Source organism: Rhyacophila brunnea, unplaced genomic scaffold (genome assembly GCF_057557595.1).
Source record: "Rhyacophila brunnea isolate RB1 unplaced genomic scaffold, BYU_Rbru_1.0 scaffold_15, whole genome shotgun sequence".
Taxonomy (NCBI): Eukaryota; Metazoa; Arthropoda; class Insecta; order Trichoptera; family Rhyacophilidae; genus Rhyacophila; species Rhyacophila brunnea.
Window position 1 is genome coordinate 7,769,399 of NW_028232806.1, and position 18,809 is coordinate 7,788,207.

An 18,809-nucleotide genomic window follows, 5' to 3' on the forward strand; every position below is an offset into this window, starting at 1 on the left:
ATTACTTTTGAAATATGGTTATTAACGTCATTTTAGTAATTATGTCTACTAAACTTTAACTTCCACGAAGGAAAATAACTGTTATTTCTAATTTCATCTTGTTTTATATCCAATTACGATTGATATACACTAAAAAAAGTATTTAAAAAATCACCCGAATCCTTGAGAAAAAATGATGGTGTTAAATTTGAATAATGATTTTGTTATTTTGGCCAGTTTGGAGTAACGATTTAATTTAGTATTATTAATAATATTGGGTATATAGACGGTTATTACGAAAAAACAATCCGAAGGCTTTGAAATCATTGCTGTAATGGCAAAAACGTATTTAACCCTTAACACTCGAGTGCCGCCATATCGGCGGCATTAGAAGTTTCCTGTATTACTCGAGTGCCGCCGTAGCGGCGGCACCGCCCATAAAGTCATTTTTTGTAATATTTTCAGAAATTTTTATAATGCGATTTCAATCAAGTTAGAATGAATAATAATAGGTTATTACATTTATCTGAGAAAGAAGTCGGCAAAAGAATACTGCGTGCCTAATTTCAACATAGTATTTTTATCGGAATCTTCTCTTTTTTTATTAGTAGGTCGTCGCTTGCAAGCAATGTTTTTTTGTCACATAAATTTTATTTATTGAACGTTCCCAGACTAGAGTGAAGTGTTTGTCACGCATGATTTTGAAGTGTGTTTATATTTTTTATTGGTTCTCGCTTGCGCAGGGGCGTCTCGTATAGTTTACAGTTTTATATTTGAATACTGTTTTTGATGACAATACTTACTAGTATATTATGCCGATTCGGAACCTATATAATGTGAAATACTCTAATGAGTCAAATGAAAATTATTACGTATCGATTTATTATTTTTTGAGAAATCTTTTGATAATGTGTACCGCACTGGGAATGAGTTGTTATGAGCCCGAAACTAATTTAGGAAATTTACGAGACAGCCGCTTATATTACAAGTGTATTTGAAGGCAATTCATTTGTATCATATTTACAGTCATAATGGACGATTTACACTTTATAGCCAGTTCTCTACATACCGCTATTTCATTACGATTCTGTGATAAGCCAGGATTACATATTGGAGATTGCTTTGTGAAATACCACACAATGAAGAATTATAAATAAACTAAAAATAAGTACAGTATATTCATTATAAATTTATTTTACAGAATAAAAAAAAAAAAAAAAATTTTTACATTTTTTTCACCAATTAAATGTTTTATATTGAAATTATGCTTTGTGCAGGAAAAAGTCTCGAGTGGGTGGTATGTACCTATAAAAAAAAATTCGAGTGGAAAAGGTTAATATTATAAGGCAAATTTTATGCCAAACAAACTCGTGTAATAATCATAACAAATTTGACCATTTTTTCAGTGTTTATTTGGCATAATAAAATTTGTTTATATCAAAATGTTTTTTTATTGCTATCCAAACCCTTACATTAAAACATTTTTTTTAAATGATTTATTTTTTTAAATTAATGCCGTTATTTGAATTTGAAAATGTTTATGCAACAAAAAAAAGTATCAAGTGCCACCTTTTTTCATTTTTCTATATGCCAAAGAGGCTCAAACACCATTTTTTTGGAATCCAATAGATATTTTTCATTAAATATTATTGTAAATACTTTGATTTTTTAAAATTTGCTTTGCTTAAAAAATAATTGTCCATTTCAACAATTAAGTTTAAAATTAAAAAAATAAATTCACTGAAAACTTGTCGGCCATTTTGTAGCACTTTTGTTAAATGGTGCTTGAGCTCCTTTGGCGCTCGGCGCCTCAAATACTCAGGCCAGCGCCATTACGCAAATATGTCATCGGACGCTGAAACAGCGATTAAAATGCATTGGTACGGCAGAATTTTAAGTAGAAGGCAAAAATATTGGATTCATCCGTCAATTAGGCATAATATGCATCATTTATCACAGCACAACTCATCAAGCACCCAGTGATCGGCGCACTGACATCTAGATACAAATGGCCGGAGGGCTGTCATGTTCTCGGCGCTTGCGATATGCAACATGTTAGAAGAGTCGACCTGTCGCATTTGTTGTTCAGTTGCATTCCACCAATCTGCGGAGCTCCATTTGACATGTGTTTCGACGATAACGTCACATCAACGAATTTGACATGCGGCGCACAAGGCGAATTTTGATGTGAGAGCCAGCTTAGGTTGTCAGGTTTACTTCATCACTTTGATCATGAAAATGATCAAGTAAAGAAATAAAAAAACGTGTAGTTTAAATAAAAGCCGTATATTTTTGTCCATTTCTACATTTCTTCACAAAAATTCAGATGTAATTAACCCATTCTGTCCATTTTGATTTTAGAAAAAATAAATCAAAAACGTCAGCGGAAAAGGTTAAAAAAAATGGCTTAAATTGACAATACAAGCTAAATGTTATATATGAGTGAATTGTGATGCGTGTGAAATAATGGATTAGATTAAAATAAAGCAAACATATTCTTGAATTTATTGACAAATGAAAATACTTAACAGACTAGCACCCTATCCATTTTACTTTACACATACAGATCTTGATAAAAGAAAAATGTATTCAAATATCCAACATAAGAAAATAGTGTGAGGCATACCGAAATATTATGCCAACCATACTAAAATTTTTATACCTTTGTATTATTAAAATCAGCACAGAAAAATATGGCAACACTGATGAGTGTTTTATCAACAGATCAAGTGACATCCAAAAGAATGAATTACGAATGTTGATCTAACTTCACCAAGGACAAAAATATTCAAATATAACTCTTAGGGTAAAATTAATTAGCTTTTTGCGAACGTGTTTGAGAACAATGTATAAATCAATTATGTCGTGACAATTCAAATTGTTCAGGACATTGCAACCCCGATCCAAATGACAATTCGGACCACCTCTCTACGATCTCATGTTACCCAAACTGACAACTTTGATGATGAACGAGTCCAGTGTTATAAGAGCCAATTAAAAAATTTCCCTCATTTATTGTTTCTGCATATTAGATAATTATGCTATATTTCTGACTTTCAAAATTATAGTATTTTTAGCGTAATAAACATACTCTCGTTCACAAAGTATAATTATTGTATTATGGTTGGCAATACTGCACAAATCACTGAGAAACTAGTCTGGGAAACACGGTAACAGATCAATATCCAGTGGTACTCAATTACGAATGCACTTTTTGAGAAATGAAAAAAACATCAAAATACATTATTCTTTTAATTAGATAGAAAAATACATAAATATAACCATATGAATATAAAGTTACATGTAAAATCTTTCATTCGTAGCGCACTACTGTGTTTATGCCAAATAGATAAAACATATCTGTGATCTTTGGTCAAATATGTAGATGCAAAGTTGGTAATTTATTTATTTAGGAAAAATATCAGTAAACCCACCAAAGATCAAAGATATAATATCTGGAATATAAACTTCTGTAAATTGTTCGTTTATCGACAACCAACAAATATTACTAAATATACGAACACAAATTCTATTATAATCTCTGATTGGAAAAAATCTAGGCACAGTATTCAAAATAAGCGATTATCATTAGCCTTAAAAAATATGTTTTTCGTGTTGTGTGATAAAACTATGCCCGTAAATGCATATTAAACGTATATAATACGGAACTAACGCAGTTAGTTTTGTAGAGTGGCTGGAGAAATACAAATCTGATAACGATTACCCTTAACAAATTGCGGGAAATTACTATCAGAACGCAGCATTTTTAACCATAGAATACAATATGGTCTGCATCATAGAATACACAATGTTTCAATAATGATGGAACCACTGGGTAGTATTTCCAGGACCACATTTTAATATTGTTAATAACATTACAATTAAATATTAATAATGAATGGTGTCGTCCTAATAACCGCCTCCCTCGTTGGGTGCCCGTACATCGTCGATCTTGAGAATCATCTTGACGAGTTGTGTCGCCAGCGAAATCTGCTGTTTCTTGCTGTTGAGGGATTCTATCACATGGAGCGCCTTCATGTCGTTTGAACCTGCACAAGACAAAAGAAAAAACATGAGTGTTGAATGCATCCAGACTCGCATATTCATTATTATTTTAAACACTAACAGTCCAATGACAGCAGCAGAAGTAAAACAATCACTTCATGCAATTGTTTTGGCTTTGAGAAAATCACATAATTGTATTGTGACCTCACAAGGTATCTACCCCGAAACCCTGGAATGAGAACCCAGTGCCTTACTCATTGGACTACAATGGCCACTTACACGGTCAAATAAACGTGGAAGACTATATGTTTTTGGCAATTACAAAGACTCGATAAGCGAAGTTAACAAAACGAATAGGAGTATTTTTTTAATATACACGCTACAGTAGAAAGAATTTAGTATGAGCTTTGGCACTACAATGCAATGAGGACCTCGGCTGCCTCCAAGAAATGTCTTGACTTATCTGTTCAATATTATTACACATTAATTCCAATAACTCCAGTTTAGATTTCTATTTTTAATAGAAAAAGCAAACGAAGCGATTTAGAAACGTCTTAAGTAGAGTTTAATTAGTGATCTGGATCAATGATCAATTATTAATAACCATGTCCTTGCTTTTTCGTACAAGGTGGTTTGTTAGTAATTTTGAACAATCACAAACACCCAGGCTTTGAGACAAACACATGAATATTGTGTGTCCTGATCGGGAATCGAACCCAAGAACTCTCGGGTGGAAGGCAAGCGCCTTACGCACTGCGCCACGAGAGCCGGCCCGTTAGAACAGATTATGCCATTCGGCAGACCCGACAATAAAGTGAGTGTAATTTTTTTCCCAGATGATTCGTCCATATTAATGTCATTGCTCTGGGTAGTGTCCATCGCAAAGTGTAACTTACTCGATCAACGTGGTTCCGTGTCGCGCTCTTAAGTCTCTAGAAGGGCCTCATGAGTACATAGTTGAAAGAATTAAAAAAATCATATCTTACCACTGTTGAGGCAGTCGACTCCTAATGCAGGATTCTTTTCAGCAATTTGTCGAGCCTTCAATTCAGATAGAGCTTCAATGGGAGCAAGACCACTGCAACAAAGAATACAAGTAACAATTAATTACGTGTCAGAAGATATTAGCTCGACAAAAAAAATATCCAATCACACTTTCCCGGCACTATATATTAATATTTTCTTCTAGAAACATACAAGTACCAGGTTCTAAAGGTAGATGTTTACCCCTCATGATCACAATTACACGCCACTGCAATAACGGGCGAACAAGTGGCTGTAACCAATAGTTACCAGTGTGTGTGGCAACCAGTAAACAAAGGTGACTGGTTATCTGTGTAGCTGATATGTATGGATAAATTACAATTTCCAATCTAAACACAATGAAGAAACAGGTGAATTCGACCCAGTTGCAGGATTCGAACCCATGGTACGATATAAAAATAATTAATCATTTTCTCTCTTGAAGCATATGGGAATGGAGTTTATAGTTGTTATACTATTCACCAAACACATTCTCAAACACACATTGAATAACGTCAAGAGCTTTAAGTCAGATGTAGGATTTAAGCCCACCCGCACCCACAGTTCAGAGACGGACAATAGAATAGAAGCGCTAGTGCAGTTAAAAGTAGGAGGAGCTTGTTAGTTCACAGTTTTAACACGTGGACAACTCGTCGCTAACCGGAAGGTGCTATAATCGAAGTGCGGTTAAAAATGTTGTTAGTTCACAGTTTTAACACATAGCCAAGAAGATCTTATTGGACAGTATGTATTACATAGTTACCTGTTCTCAGCCAAAGCGAGTGGAATACTCTCAAGGGCATCGGAGAAAGCCCGGAAGGCATGCTGGTTGAGACCAGTCTGCTTGTCTGCCAGCGCAGCCGTAGCCAGAGAGCACGATGTCTCAGCTGCTCCACCACCAAACACCACTCGAGAATCCTAAGCAAAATGAATATTACAATATTAACAGATGGACAGTGGATCATGTTGCATAGGTGAGCCGCGGTTACATAGTTGAATATGACTGTGAGAATCCTTTTTCACTTGGTAATCTAACCTGAATAGAATATTATAGTGGAACATTTTTATAACGATCCATTGGTCTTCAAACCAGACCTGCATTCTTACAATGTCTCCAGGATACCACCAGGTTAATTAAATTTCCCCAAAAATGTTTCAGAAGCCTGAGTTTGTTTTTCGAGTCGGAGGCAATTTTAGATTTATTATTTGATCTGTTGTAGAATTTATAGTCAACCTAGGGCTCGAAATGGATCGGAACGCACCGGAGCGCCGTTCCGGCTCATGAAATTTGTAAAATTATCGCTCCGTCTCGTGGAAAAAATATGTTGACCGTGTGTGCTAGATAGGCCATAGAATAGAAAATCTGACACTTATTTTTATAAAATACACATACGATTTGATGACTATGTAAATATCTTCAGAAAATTTGTCGAGCGCTCCGGTTCGTAAACTTTTCCATTTCGAGCGCTGAGTCAACCGTTCCGAAGATGGGTTTAAAGCCCGAAACAGATGTCAATGTAAATGACTCGGTTAATGTAGATTTAACAAAAATAACTTTCATTCAAAACCATTCATTTTAAATTTACTTTGAATGAATCTAAAAATGCATTGAAATACTTCTGGGTTAAACAGAAATGGATGATATATTGTGAAGTTTGCTACAAACGAATCCACAATGTGCTATTATAAGTTAACATTAAATTTAACATTTCACTCAGTCTTTTTTGTACTGTAATAAGCGTAGAAACAAATTCAGATACTGACTTATGTTAGCACGTCTACATCTCTTACTAAGCTGTCTTAGATATCGGTACACAGGGTGATCACCCCGTCGCCTGTGGTGTCAGAATTCCATGTTACCTACATTTATTCAGTGCTCCCTAGAGCAGTGAATGATACATCGTATGAAAGGTAAGAAATATGCCTACTGAATCAAAACTGCCAAAATGGCATCTATGTACGTCAAAATTAACTTCCATTGTGAGAATAATATAAGTTAAAAACATACCTGGACCAAACTCCTGATAACGCACAGAGCGTCGTGAATGGACCTCTTCGCTTCATCAATGGCCATCTTGGTGCCTCCTCGGATCAAGATGGTCACAGCCCGGCTGTTCTTGCAGTCCTCGATCACTGTCATCGAATCATTGGTGGTTCCGAAGTTGAGCTCTCTAACCAAGCCGGCCTGTCCCAGTTTGGCTTCTGAGAGTTCTTCGAAACGGGGCACGATCCTGCCACCCGTTGCGATGGCGACCAGTTCCATCTCAGGACCTCCCACCCAGCGGATAGCTGGCAGACCTTCAGTCAAGAGGAGGTGGTTCGCCTCATCGTCGAAACCCCACTGGCAAAGAGCCAATGTGGCACCGGCGTCCTAGAAAAGACATGAATAATAATTACAAAATTATTCTGCAACTATGAGTCATGGCTGCGATTTCATAGCGCTGTCTGCAGTGATAAAGCGGGGGTCGCGGACATAGATATATATTATAATATATGAGGCGTCTAATTACAAAAAGCGACAAGTCCACAATTCAATATTTTCGGAAACGTTATTACGTTTTTATGTTGTATTCTATGCCGAAATTAGAATCAAATGGCAATTTGTTTCAGCCGATAAACTCTTAAATGTAATAAATATAGGCAAAATAAAATTGGAATTGCGCTACTTGTACTTCACTTTTTAATTTATCCCGCATAAGGCACATATTTCCGTGGCACTGTCAAAAGTTTACCAGATGCTACAGCATGGGAGACGCCCTTTTCAATATTGAACGTTCCCTTATTGGTTGACTTAAACACGCGCGAAATCAACCAAGCTTTAAATAATATGAAAAACGGACTTGGCGCTTTTTGTAATAAATCGAGACTTAAAATATTTTTTTTCGTAGGGTTATGTCGCGTCGCGTTTTGGAATTTATAAATCAATACATATTGTGTAAAATTATACAAAGAATACGTGCGTATTTTTTTCTCGATTTTGACCAAATATGGACTTATCGCTTTTTGGAATTAGACGCCTCATATATACAATACAAATATAAAAGTGTGGACGGATCTGGAGCTCTATGCAGCCTGATATAACGCTATATAGTAATTATTGATCTTCAAGTTTGTTAAAATATTGCCACATTGTAGGGTCCAAAACCATGAAAAAAAAATCAAAAAATTCAGTTAAAAATATGGCAGGTAAATTACCATTTTTTCCCCTCACTGTATTTAATTTTAATAGCAAGCAAATACAACATATAAAAGGTGGTAAATATAGTTGAAATAAACATTTAATTTATGTTTTTTTAACAGTTATATTTTTCCGGTTGGTATTCTTCCAAATTCCAAACACACCATGACTGGAATATTATAAACTTAGTCCCATGGTTGGTGCTCATAATGCCTAGTAAATTTCCATTTTCATTCCTAACATTCATTGAAAAAAAAACCCACGCACTTTATTAATTACAGCACATAATAAAACAATCAATATTGCTCTGTGCTCACCTTGACTTGTTTGACCATCTCCCTGAACTTGTCGTGTTCATACTGGCGTAGGGCTTTGTAGTCTTCGGCGGAGCTCACTGTCAACTTATGCTTGGTCTTGGGCTTTGGTGGTTCAAACGGGCAGGTCAGGATAGCGATCTTTGCATTCTGTCAAATCGAAAAAAACAAAACATTAACAAAACACGCTTATATTAAAAAAGAGCACGATGTGAATATTGCATGCATTGAGAAAAAATTCTAACCACTAAGTATGCCATTTAGACCTGACCGCAGATGTCATTACACACGGATAAAAAAAATTATAATAAATTAATTCGACATGGTCGTAAAGCTTCCAAAGATAGTACATATTATATAGTGGGCCTCAACAACAAATCCATACTGCAGACAAACCCGATGTGCATGTACAGTAAAACCTCAGGGACCGAAAATCGAAAAAAAAAATCGAAATATGAAATGTATAGGCGAAAAATATTTTTTTTTTTTCGATATTCATTAATTTTGTTTCCGATCATAGATGTGCCTACCAAATTTCCAATACAATTCTTTCAAATTAAAATCTGTGCAAATAGCATGTGTCATTGATCCATAAATTGAGCTAGAATTATATAAAAATACAAAATATTTTTTATTTTTCCTCATTGGTCCTCTAGTAAAACCATGTTTTTGATGTTTTAAGTAAAGTCTGTCACAATTTTCAATGACTGGCTCATGATTATAGTGTACTTTATTACGATTTATTAAATATTTTTATATGCCAGGACTCTGAAATCATTTCGAATTAAAGGAATGGTTTTATATGAAAATAATGTTCAAGGGATCACGAAAATTTCAAATTAGCGCGAATTTAGAATTATCAGTGTTCTTACTAACGAGGTTTTACTGTAGCATGTGGGGATTAAGCTTTGTTTGTGGAAGTACAGACAAATGAAAACTACTAAGCAATCGAGACCCGTGTGCCTTTCTTCAAGGTCACTGGCATGGATTTATGGTCTACTGGTGCATCACAAATGAGAACTAGAGTACGATAATTATAAGTTGAAGTGTCATGGCCGCCGTCATGTCGCTGCAATATATTATGAAAGGATTGTCAGTATTGTAGTTATCGAAACAGCCACACTTCACATTAAACTTACCGCAGTCTACTTCTAACAGTGTGATTTTGTGTCAGTGGCATCATCAAATGAATGAAGTGAACGATGACATATAATGATTCGGTATTGGTTTGTATACCAAAATACGTAAATGCTTCGGCAATAATTAATAAAATGGGAAAAAAATCTTCAGAACAGGTAAGCAATTATTATTTCTATCTCAACATCATGAGATAAATTAAACAAATTAAGTCAACTAACCTTGTGTATTTTGGGCATTTGCGGATGGCTCATGGTCTTGTCCAGGACGACTCCACGAACGAGCATAGAGTCCTCCAGCTTCCCGCCCACTTTGCCTTCCACCTTCATCAGTTCAAAGTTCACATCGCGTTTCTCCAAATCGGCAACAGCTAAGACGGCCTGAAAAGAAACAATTTTGAATAAAATTTGTCTTAAACATAGCTACACGCCATAAGACTAGACATGTATGCGATACATGGAAATGTGATTATTACAACATTCCATAGTACTACATACTTTCATAAAAATGATATTTTTAATGATGATTTATAAATATGGTTATATGTACCATATCACAGAAACTGAACTAAGAACAACCAAGACATTATAGTGCTTTTGAGGTGTGTTGATAGTGTATGGCCTGCGACATTACTGCGGTTACAGTTCAATATTGGAGTTATGAAACATTGGTAACGCACCTGCACAGCGATCTCAGCCATCTGCCTGTGACAGCTGCTGATGATCTTACTGGCCAGAGTGGTCATGGCGGTCCTGATGAGAGGCTCGGGGTTGGCGCGGTCAACGGGGAAGGGCTCAGCGATCGTGTCCAGATGAGCCACGGCCAATCGGGCGGCCTCTTCGTAGCCATCGGCGATCCTCGTTGGATGGATGCCGCGGTTTATTAGGTCTGCAGCTTGCTCCAACAGGGCACCTGAGGTTTACATAGGAGGAAAATTAATATTTATACTATACAAAATAAATGTCACACTGCAGCTAAAAACCGTACATATTGGTACTTCTGAATTTTATTTGTTTTATTGTTGCAAATGTGTTTCAAATTTATTATTGTATTTTCTTTAACTTTCCAACATCTTAACGTATGGGAAGCGATCCAAAATTGGTCAGATGGCACATTGAGTGGTCACGGAACATTTTCAAACAACAAAATTTTGAGACAGTAAATAGCATACGATAACATTACAAAGACATCTTTGGAAGTTTTTGCAACGAGAATAAACCTGGATTCTGGTCAGAAAATTTTAATGTTGTGGGAAAATTGCTAGGATAGAAAAAACTTTGGTGAAACCAAAACTTCTAACCCAATTTATGTCATGGGTCAAAAAGGTTATGAAAACCTGATGTAAACTGTGCTATATTAAACTATCAAATGTGTGTTAGAAATTTATGACAATCGCTCTTTGATAAAAATGATGAACAAAAGGATCTTACCAGCTAACACGACAACACCCGTGGTTCCGTCGCCGATCTCATCATCCTGGCTCTGAGAGAGCTGAGCGAGGAGTTTGGCGATCTCGTGTCCCGCATCCATCAACTTCAAGATGGTGGCTCCGTCATTGGTGACTGTGACGTCCCCGTCAGGCGACACCAACAGTTTGTCCAGGCCACGGGGGCCAAGTGACGTCCGCAGCATGGAGGCGATCTGACACGCCGCATTTATGTGCGACTGGAAAGAAGATATCATTCAGTTGAAAATGTTGTAACCAAGAAGATTGGTAAATATGCAGTACTCTGTATAAACAAAGAAATACTAATCTATACTATAATTTTAAGAATATATTTGGATGTTTGTTTGTACCGTCCTTCGGTTTTTCTTTATGCAAATCCACATGCAGTCGGATTTCGACAAAATTTGGAAAGTAGACGGAGGCCGACGAGCCGGAGTGTGTGGTTAGGGTCTCCGTCTCGAATTAGTTGCATCCCGGGGACAGTTTTATGGTTTTTGCAGAAAAAGTTAATGCTGCAACCCCCATTTTGTATTGAAAATATCGCTAGAATGTGTACATTTAAAAAATATTGGTGTTTATTTCAGCTCGATCGGAGGTCAAATGGCAAAAGTTAGATGCAAATAATTGTGTTATTAGAATCGCTAATCGGTAGGGAGCCAACCGAGCCGGCGCAGCGCAGGCGACGCAGTGCTGCCACATTAAATTGGAATGCTTCACTCACGGACAATCGTATGTAGCGGCATCAAGAGTTGGGAGTAGTAAAAATCTATGTATTTTGGCACCAAATGGAAAAGCCACAAATATTTTATATTGAAAAGCCCTGGAATGATGCAATTGGATATTTATATTATATAGAAAAGCCTTAAAATAATAAATCGAATATGTACTACTTTTTAAGATATTTAAATGCAATAAATGTACAAAAATATACTATATGTTAAAAATAAAAATTATATTTTAACCCTTAGAATGCTACGCAACGATATATCGTTTTTGATATTGGCTACAACGATCGTCGTTTTGCATTTGATGCCTGAAATATTAAGTTAATTTTGGAACATACTACTGCTTCAGCGGTATGAAACATTTTTGATATATTTAGTTTTATTGTTGTGTAATATATGTTTTGTGACTGGGTAGGGTTAGAACTTATAACGATTGTATTTTTTTTCATCGCATCAGCATTTTTATAATAAAAGCATTAATTTCAAATACAATTAACAGTTTACAATATAAACAAATTTCGTTTTTTATTTGTTTACAGTCAAATTCCGGGTGGAATGACAATTTTTTATTTAATATTATACATTTGAAACAGTGGGAAAAGTATTTTAGAACAGTGTTTCCCTAAAAATACTAAAGATTATACTAACTTAATTAATACTTACTTACTTATTTCTAATTTACTAAAGTAAAATACACGGATCGTGACTCCCTGAAGGGACCGTAGATTTTCTATTAAATTAAAGTGGATTTATACTACTTCTATAAAAACAATTTCATTTATAAAAAAAATAATGAAATAAAAATCATTTTCAATATTTTAAATGTTCCAATAAGCAAACACCATGAAGACCTTTTTCACAACTCAAGCATACTGTACGCGATCTTTTAACGGGGCCACCATTTTTCCTACTGCAAACAATGCAAACTTTTTCTTTTCGGCCGGGTAATTTCCTAATTCCACTATTTTGTATTATCCCTCGTGTGGGATTGTTTCCAATAGCTGTTAACCTTTCTAACGCGGCAACTGACTTTAGTCAGCCTATACGCGCGAGTCATCCGCGCGTCAGCTGACTAAAGTCATTTCGATTTTCGTTTGCCTAGTACTGCTTTCCGCCAGGCGCGAATAATTCGAATATTGATTTAATTTATTCAAAAATCATCCTTCTCTTGACATCTGTCAATGGATAGCCTAAACTTTTGTTCTATCTAATTTAAATAAATATTTTTCGGGAGCGTGTCTTGAATAAAAATATATCAGTCATCGGGCCAATTCAAATTTGCCGCGTATATAGTGTCTTATCGCTTCTTAGTGCATGTGCGCCGAAGACATTTGACTGACGTGTTTGTAACGATACGAGTTTGCGATATAATAAGTTATATTGTTTTTTAGTGATTGAAAAACTATTTGGTGCGTAAACTGTTAAATAGAATATTCGAAAGTTACATTGATCAAAGTGAATTTACAAAATATTTTTACAAAAGGAATGCTTTTGGAGATTGCATTCATTCGCCTATCTGCCAGTATATTATCCGCGAGTTTATAGTTTCGGAAAATAATTTGAACCAGGTGTCATTTAAATATACCTAGAAGTCCGCGATTTAATATGTCTCTTTGTTTATCATTGATTAACATTTTTAAATACTATTTTCTGGTTATAGTATTAGGTGAAACAGACAAAAATTATTTATTTACCCTAGTTATCAGCCATTTATAAAGAAAAGACACGAACACTCAGACGCCCGTTCCTGCATAAATGCGGAAATTGTCATATTACGCAAACACCAGGTCCCGCGCTACTGAATTTTTATACACTGCGCGGCAAATCATCGTCTGCTGGTGTGAGACAGACACCTGAGAATTATTTTTTTCGTAATACTATTCAAAAGGGTTTGATTCATGACTACTATTTTTTTTATGTAGAATTCTTCTTATATTTATAGTCGAAAATAACTCGAGTTACTTACTATCACGTCATTATAATAAAATAAGAGATTACCTATTCTAGTACCAGGTTATTGAAGTAATATAATAAAAAAAAAACAAATGAACTTGAAAATAAAATTGTGGTGACTATAAAGCATTTAGAAGTGCAAAAAGTGTCTGAAATTTAATATTTTACGAATTGTAATAGGTATTCGAAAAATAAACCATTTTGTTATATAAACTATGTGTCATTCGATTCCATTCAGTTCGGGGTCAATGGTAGGTACAAACCAGGCACTGGTGGTAAGTACATCACTCTCAAATAGCCAGTAGTTCTCAAGGATGATTTATTTATACTCGGCCTGCAGTGCTGCAATGTGTATGCGAGTTCAAACAAAAGTTACACAGTTTGAGATGTCCTGGATGCTATAAAAATGAGTTATTTATGACTGATATTTTTTCAACACACTCAACAAAAATGCTCATAAAAGTCATAAACCATATTATTATTCATTATGTGTATGACATATTTGTCGAAATGGTAGCCGGTAGACTATAAGAATACTGAACTGTTCTTACACTTGTTAATCTGTCATCGACGCATTAGTCCAGCACCATTTCGTAAGTGTCATGGCGCCGCTCGAGTAAGCTGGCATTTTTTCAATGAAGAAGTCTTGTTCATGATTTCTTATCAGATTTAGGCGACGAATGTTTATTTTTAGAGTCACATAAAATATTAGGTTCTGTCATAATCATTTTTGAACTTGACTCCGATTTTTTACTACTCTATTTGTGTATGTTTGACTGACATTTATTACGATTTATTGATGCTTGAAATCACAACGCGCACTGTTGTACTAAGTCGGGATTCGTAACGCTTAGAAAGGGTTAAAAATAAATACTCGATAGTTCGTTTCGCTCGCACACGTGGTCGTCAGTATGATAGAGCGAGAAAGAGAATTTCAATTAATTTTAAAGGCAGACGAAGTGGGGGATATCTAATAGCCTCATTATCTATTCAAAACGATAAACTAATTACAAAACGTGTTTTCATAATATTCCGATTTCGCAGAATCAATTAGAGTGGTAAGGTGTCTAAAAATAATACAATACTTTAATTTATCGACAATTATTGGTAGCAATCTTCGACCGGATTTTGCACAACATCGTAGCAGCCAAAGGGTTAAATTCAATCCTTTGCACTCCACGTATATTTAGAATTTTTATTTTCAAATATTAAACCATTCCACGCCGGGTGATACTGCTAGTGTGTATATAAATAAAACTAATCTTTCATCAAATTTAATCATCTAAATCAGATAAATACAGTAAACACTTAAGGATCAGGAATTATTCAGATTATCCATGTTTGAAATGAATCAGGTTTCAATTATAGGTTACAAAAACTATCGGTGGTGTTTAGGTACATGTAGTTGAAAAACTATGCCAATGTATGTTGTCATAGACCCTTTCGGCATAATTATTATGTATGCAGTATATGCCAGCGTGTGTACACTGTGAGGTACAAGACTACAAAACAGGTTTTTTGACACATATCGCAGGTGGAGAAGTACAAGTGTTTATTTTTGACGAAACAAAAGTAACAATGAGGCACCTTATAATATGTCATTATTGGGTTTGTTTTGTCAAGGACGAACACTTAGAGAACCTTGTAATATTAGGCTTGCGATATACGACAGATCATCATAGCATTTAAATTTAACTTTAGCAGGCTGGATTTTTTTCTAGATGACTTTCGTGATACAAAAAAAAAAACCTGAACTATAGAAGACTTTCTTGTTGGGACTATTAATGCTCAGCGCCCATTACGCTGTCTCGTGATTGCGTTTATGTGTATTTATTAATGCTCTTCTATTTCTTCTGACCAGCTTCCACATAGCCTACGGCGGAAGAGTCAACAGAGAAGTGGGGGTCGAATGCTGCTTTAGGCAGGCACTCGAGCTAATCATTTAAAATACTGGTAATATATTTATAAACAATTTTAGAAAGTACCTATTCTATATTTTATTCATAGTTATAAGATGGGTGGATTCAAGTCATACTTTCAGATAGGAAATAATGCAACCACACTATATGCAACTACATGCACATACCCGGCAGCTAAGTCATAACACTTTCTAAGAGTTTTTATTATATTGACGGAACATGGCACTAGCTGAGTGACAGCTGAGATTAATAAATATAATTCAGATAGACTATACCCAATGCACTACATTTTGAAGCAGGGTTTAAATGTATGAGTGTCCTACGAAGATGAAACACATTATAGACAACACAGAATAGTGTGTGTTGCAACCTCTAAATACACCAATATTGAATGAGCGTCAGTTCATAAACCGAGAGCAGTTGTCACAACGAAGGACAAGCTTAGAATGACATATTCTTGACACGTGTTTAAGTTTATTCCATATTCTTCCACACTCGAGATCGGTTGCCTGTTACTCCACACCCGTTAGGTATTTTAGTTCCCATTAATTCTGTGTTCCCTGTGAGTGACGTTAATGACTAGCCGGTTGAGGTGACTAACAGAGACTCCTACAGAAACGTACAAATTGTCAAACTAAACGATCTCTCGATTAAGAATTGATAGACACAACTCAATTATAATATATATATTATTATACAATTAATGAATAAAATACTGATTTTAGGATAGGTCTACTCATATAGTTAAACTGAAGGTTTCACACATAGTTCTGCTGGAAAGGTCTTAAAAGTTTTTTTTATTATTTCATTTGAATGAGAAAATTATGAATTCAAATCATCAAATCTACAATGAACTTTTTAAAGCTTTGTGCATTGATCAAATAGGTATACTACTAGTTTGAGAATGTTCAAAAGAAACCTGAATCATGTGACTCATTTTGGGCATAACAATACCAACCTATTTTATTTTGAATGATATGTATTGAAATAATTCAACTGTTTCATTGAAACTAGTGGAAAGTATTATTTACACACATATCTTCACATTCCTGAGGATTTCGGCTGCCTCCATTTCAATTTAAAGTCATGGTTTAAAATTTTGGTAAAGGATGTCACTCCCACACATAAAAGAACTATCTAGAAGTCTAGATATATTCTGACAGCTGAATAATAAATAAATCGATCAACGTATGAGAACATTTTCAACTTGGAACACTCTACGAGTAAACCCCCAACATGTTTTTATCAAGAGACAGGGTAGCTTTCATACAATTATTTAGTAATAAGTAAAATAAAAACACAGGAACTACCTTCAGGGCATCGTTGCCGGTTAGCCTTTTTTGACGCTCTTGGTCGCGGATTATGATGAATGGGCGGCCAAATTCATCAAAGGCAACCGTGCCCGGAAAAGCTGTCATGGTTATTTATTGAAAACAAAATCACAATTCACGGATGATCTTCGATTTTGTTTGAAAACGAAATTAAGCCTAGACCACCATTTGTATATTTGAAAGAAGACTGAATGTTACAAGTGAAAGAAAAGATTCGACGATTCTAGATTGAATTAAAAAGAATGCATGAGTTTGGCATACATGAACAACTATGAAACATAAATAATATTTTTGGTTATCATTCTAAAGCGTATTGCATAGGTATATTTTATTGCAGATATGGGTGGAATAATATAATTGGATAGTATCATTGAATATTATATCTTATTAAGACTGTACTGCTTTCAATTATAAATATTTTTAAATAGTTACCTGGGTACGGGGTCAAGTGGGTTTAATTATAATAGATTATTGATAAATTTATTACATAACTTATTGTATTGCATAGTTCTGGTTTTCATTCAATGTCTTTTTTTAAATTAAATCAATCTCTGAGACTGTCACTATTTATTTCGTCTGTGGAAAGAAAATATTATTGTAGTTAGCTGAATAGTATAAGACTAGAGAGCCTTTAAAAGAGTGTCATGACTCAGAAGTCGTACTCAAGCAGTGCTGCCATTCGTAGTATAATTATAGTATTTGTACTATAGTTTTGTCCCGCGTAGTTATCTACTATTATAAAAAAGGTATAGTATACTCAAAATACTATAGTTTTGAATGTCGGAAAAAATTCATTTTTATCTTAAAGATTTAATATCAACAATAAAAACTACGTCAGAAGTACTAACATTTCTTATTTCCATACTATAAATTGGTGCAAAGTACTATAATTATTCCTTTAGAACAGTGCTCCGCAACCGGTGTGCCGTGGCACACTGGTGTGCCGCGGCGCATTGTGTCAAAAAATGCAAATAATTTTGTACCTATATTATACAATACTTACTTAATGGCCAATTTTGCGTGCATGGCTGGTAATATATTTGAGTAAAATAATAAAGAAAGAGAATAATAATAATAAATAATAAAGAGAATAAAATTAATAAAAAAATGTAAGGTCAGAATGAAAATATTGATATGCCTTACTACCATAGGGATATTAAATAAATTCACTACCATTGAAAAGAAGCAATGAATTTTGGGTCCGGCCGAAAAACTTATAACTTTGCTGCAAAAGAAATTTCATCATTACTTTCATACAATCAATACGACTGGATTCGAAACCCTTTTGTAACCAATGCCGGAAATTCTATAGAAGCACTATAATTATATTAGTGAGGAATTTTGTTGAATTGAGGAACGACTTGACGCTAAAAATGAATTTCGCCGATGTTCCATTGGGTATTTTCTGGATTTTGGTTAATAAAGAATATCCTCGAATTTCTGACAAGGCTATCGCAGTTCAGCTCCCATTTATACGACATATACCTATGTGAGCAACTTTTTTCAACTCAAGCTATAATTAAAAATGCTAAGCAGTCATACTTGACGGGTGATAAGAACTTCGGGTTTCTCTTTCGTCAGAGCTCTAGTCTGGAGGGGCGTGAAGGGGGGAATAAACACAAATTATAAATTTTCTCTAATGGTTAAAAAAAAGTCGCCTGCGGCGCTATATTACTACGCTGATACTTATATTTTTAAATATGTTATTGGGGAGTGTTTGTATTAATAAATACAAAAAATAACTATACATATCTACAATGAATACCATTAATTTTACCTCGAATACCATTTGAAAAAC

The 18,809-nt window shown here is 34.9% G+C and overlaps 1 protein-coding gene across 1 annotated transcript; it reads right to left on the reverse strand.

Moving 5' to 3' along the window:
• Nucleotides 1–2,246: 2,246 nt before the first annotated feature.
• Nucleotides 2,247–17,200, reverse strand: CCT5 (chaperonin containing TCP1 subunit 5). The gene is made up of 9 exons (XM_085943045.1): nt 16,991–17,200; nt 11,067–11,301; nt 10,316–10,548; nt 9,858–10,016; nt 8,503–8,649; nt 7,016–7,378; nt 5,771–5,925; nt 4,971–5,062; nt 2,247–4,028 (listed from the first exon to the last, which is right to left on the reverse strand). Exons 1-9 carry the CDS (start codon nt 17,096–17,098, stop codon nt 3,889–3,891), a joined length of 1,632 nt encoding a protein of 543 aa, XP_085799171.1. The 5' UTR covers nt 17,099–17,200; the 3' UTR covers nt 2,247–3,888.
• Nucleotides 17,201–18,809: the final 1,609 nt, after the last annotated feature.

What these genes read in the sequence shown, in the direction of transcription:
- CCT5 (XM_085943045.1), bottom strand. Translation starts at nt 17,098, where the DNA reads ATGACAGCTTTTCCGGGCACGGTTGCCTTTGATGAATTTGGCCGCCCA. An exon ending in TGGCTGAGATCGCTGTGCAG is followed by an intron (nt 10,017 to 10,315) that starts GTGCGTTACCAA and finishes GTTTCTTTTCAG; the next exon opens with GCCGTCTTAGCTGTTGCCGA. An exon ending in AAATGCCCAAAATACACAAG is followed by an intron (nt 8,650 to 9,857) that starts GTTAGTTGACTT and finishes TCGATTTGACAG; the next exon opens with AATGCAAAGATCGCTATCCT.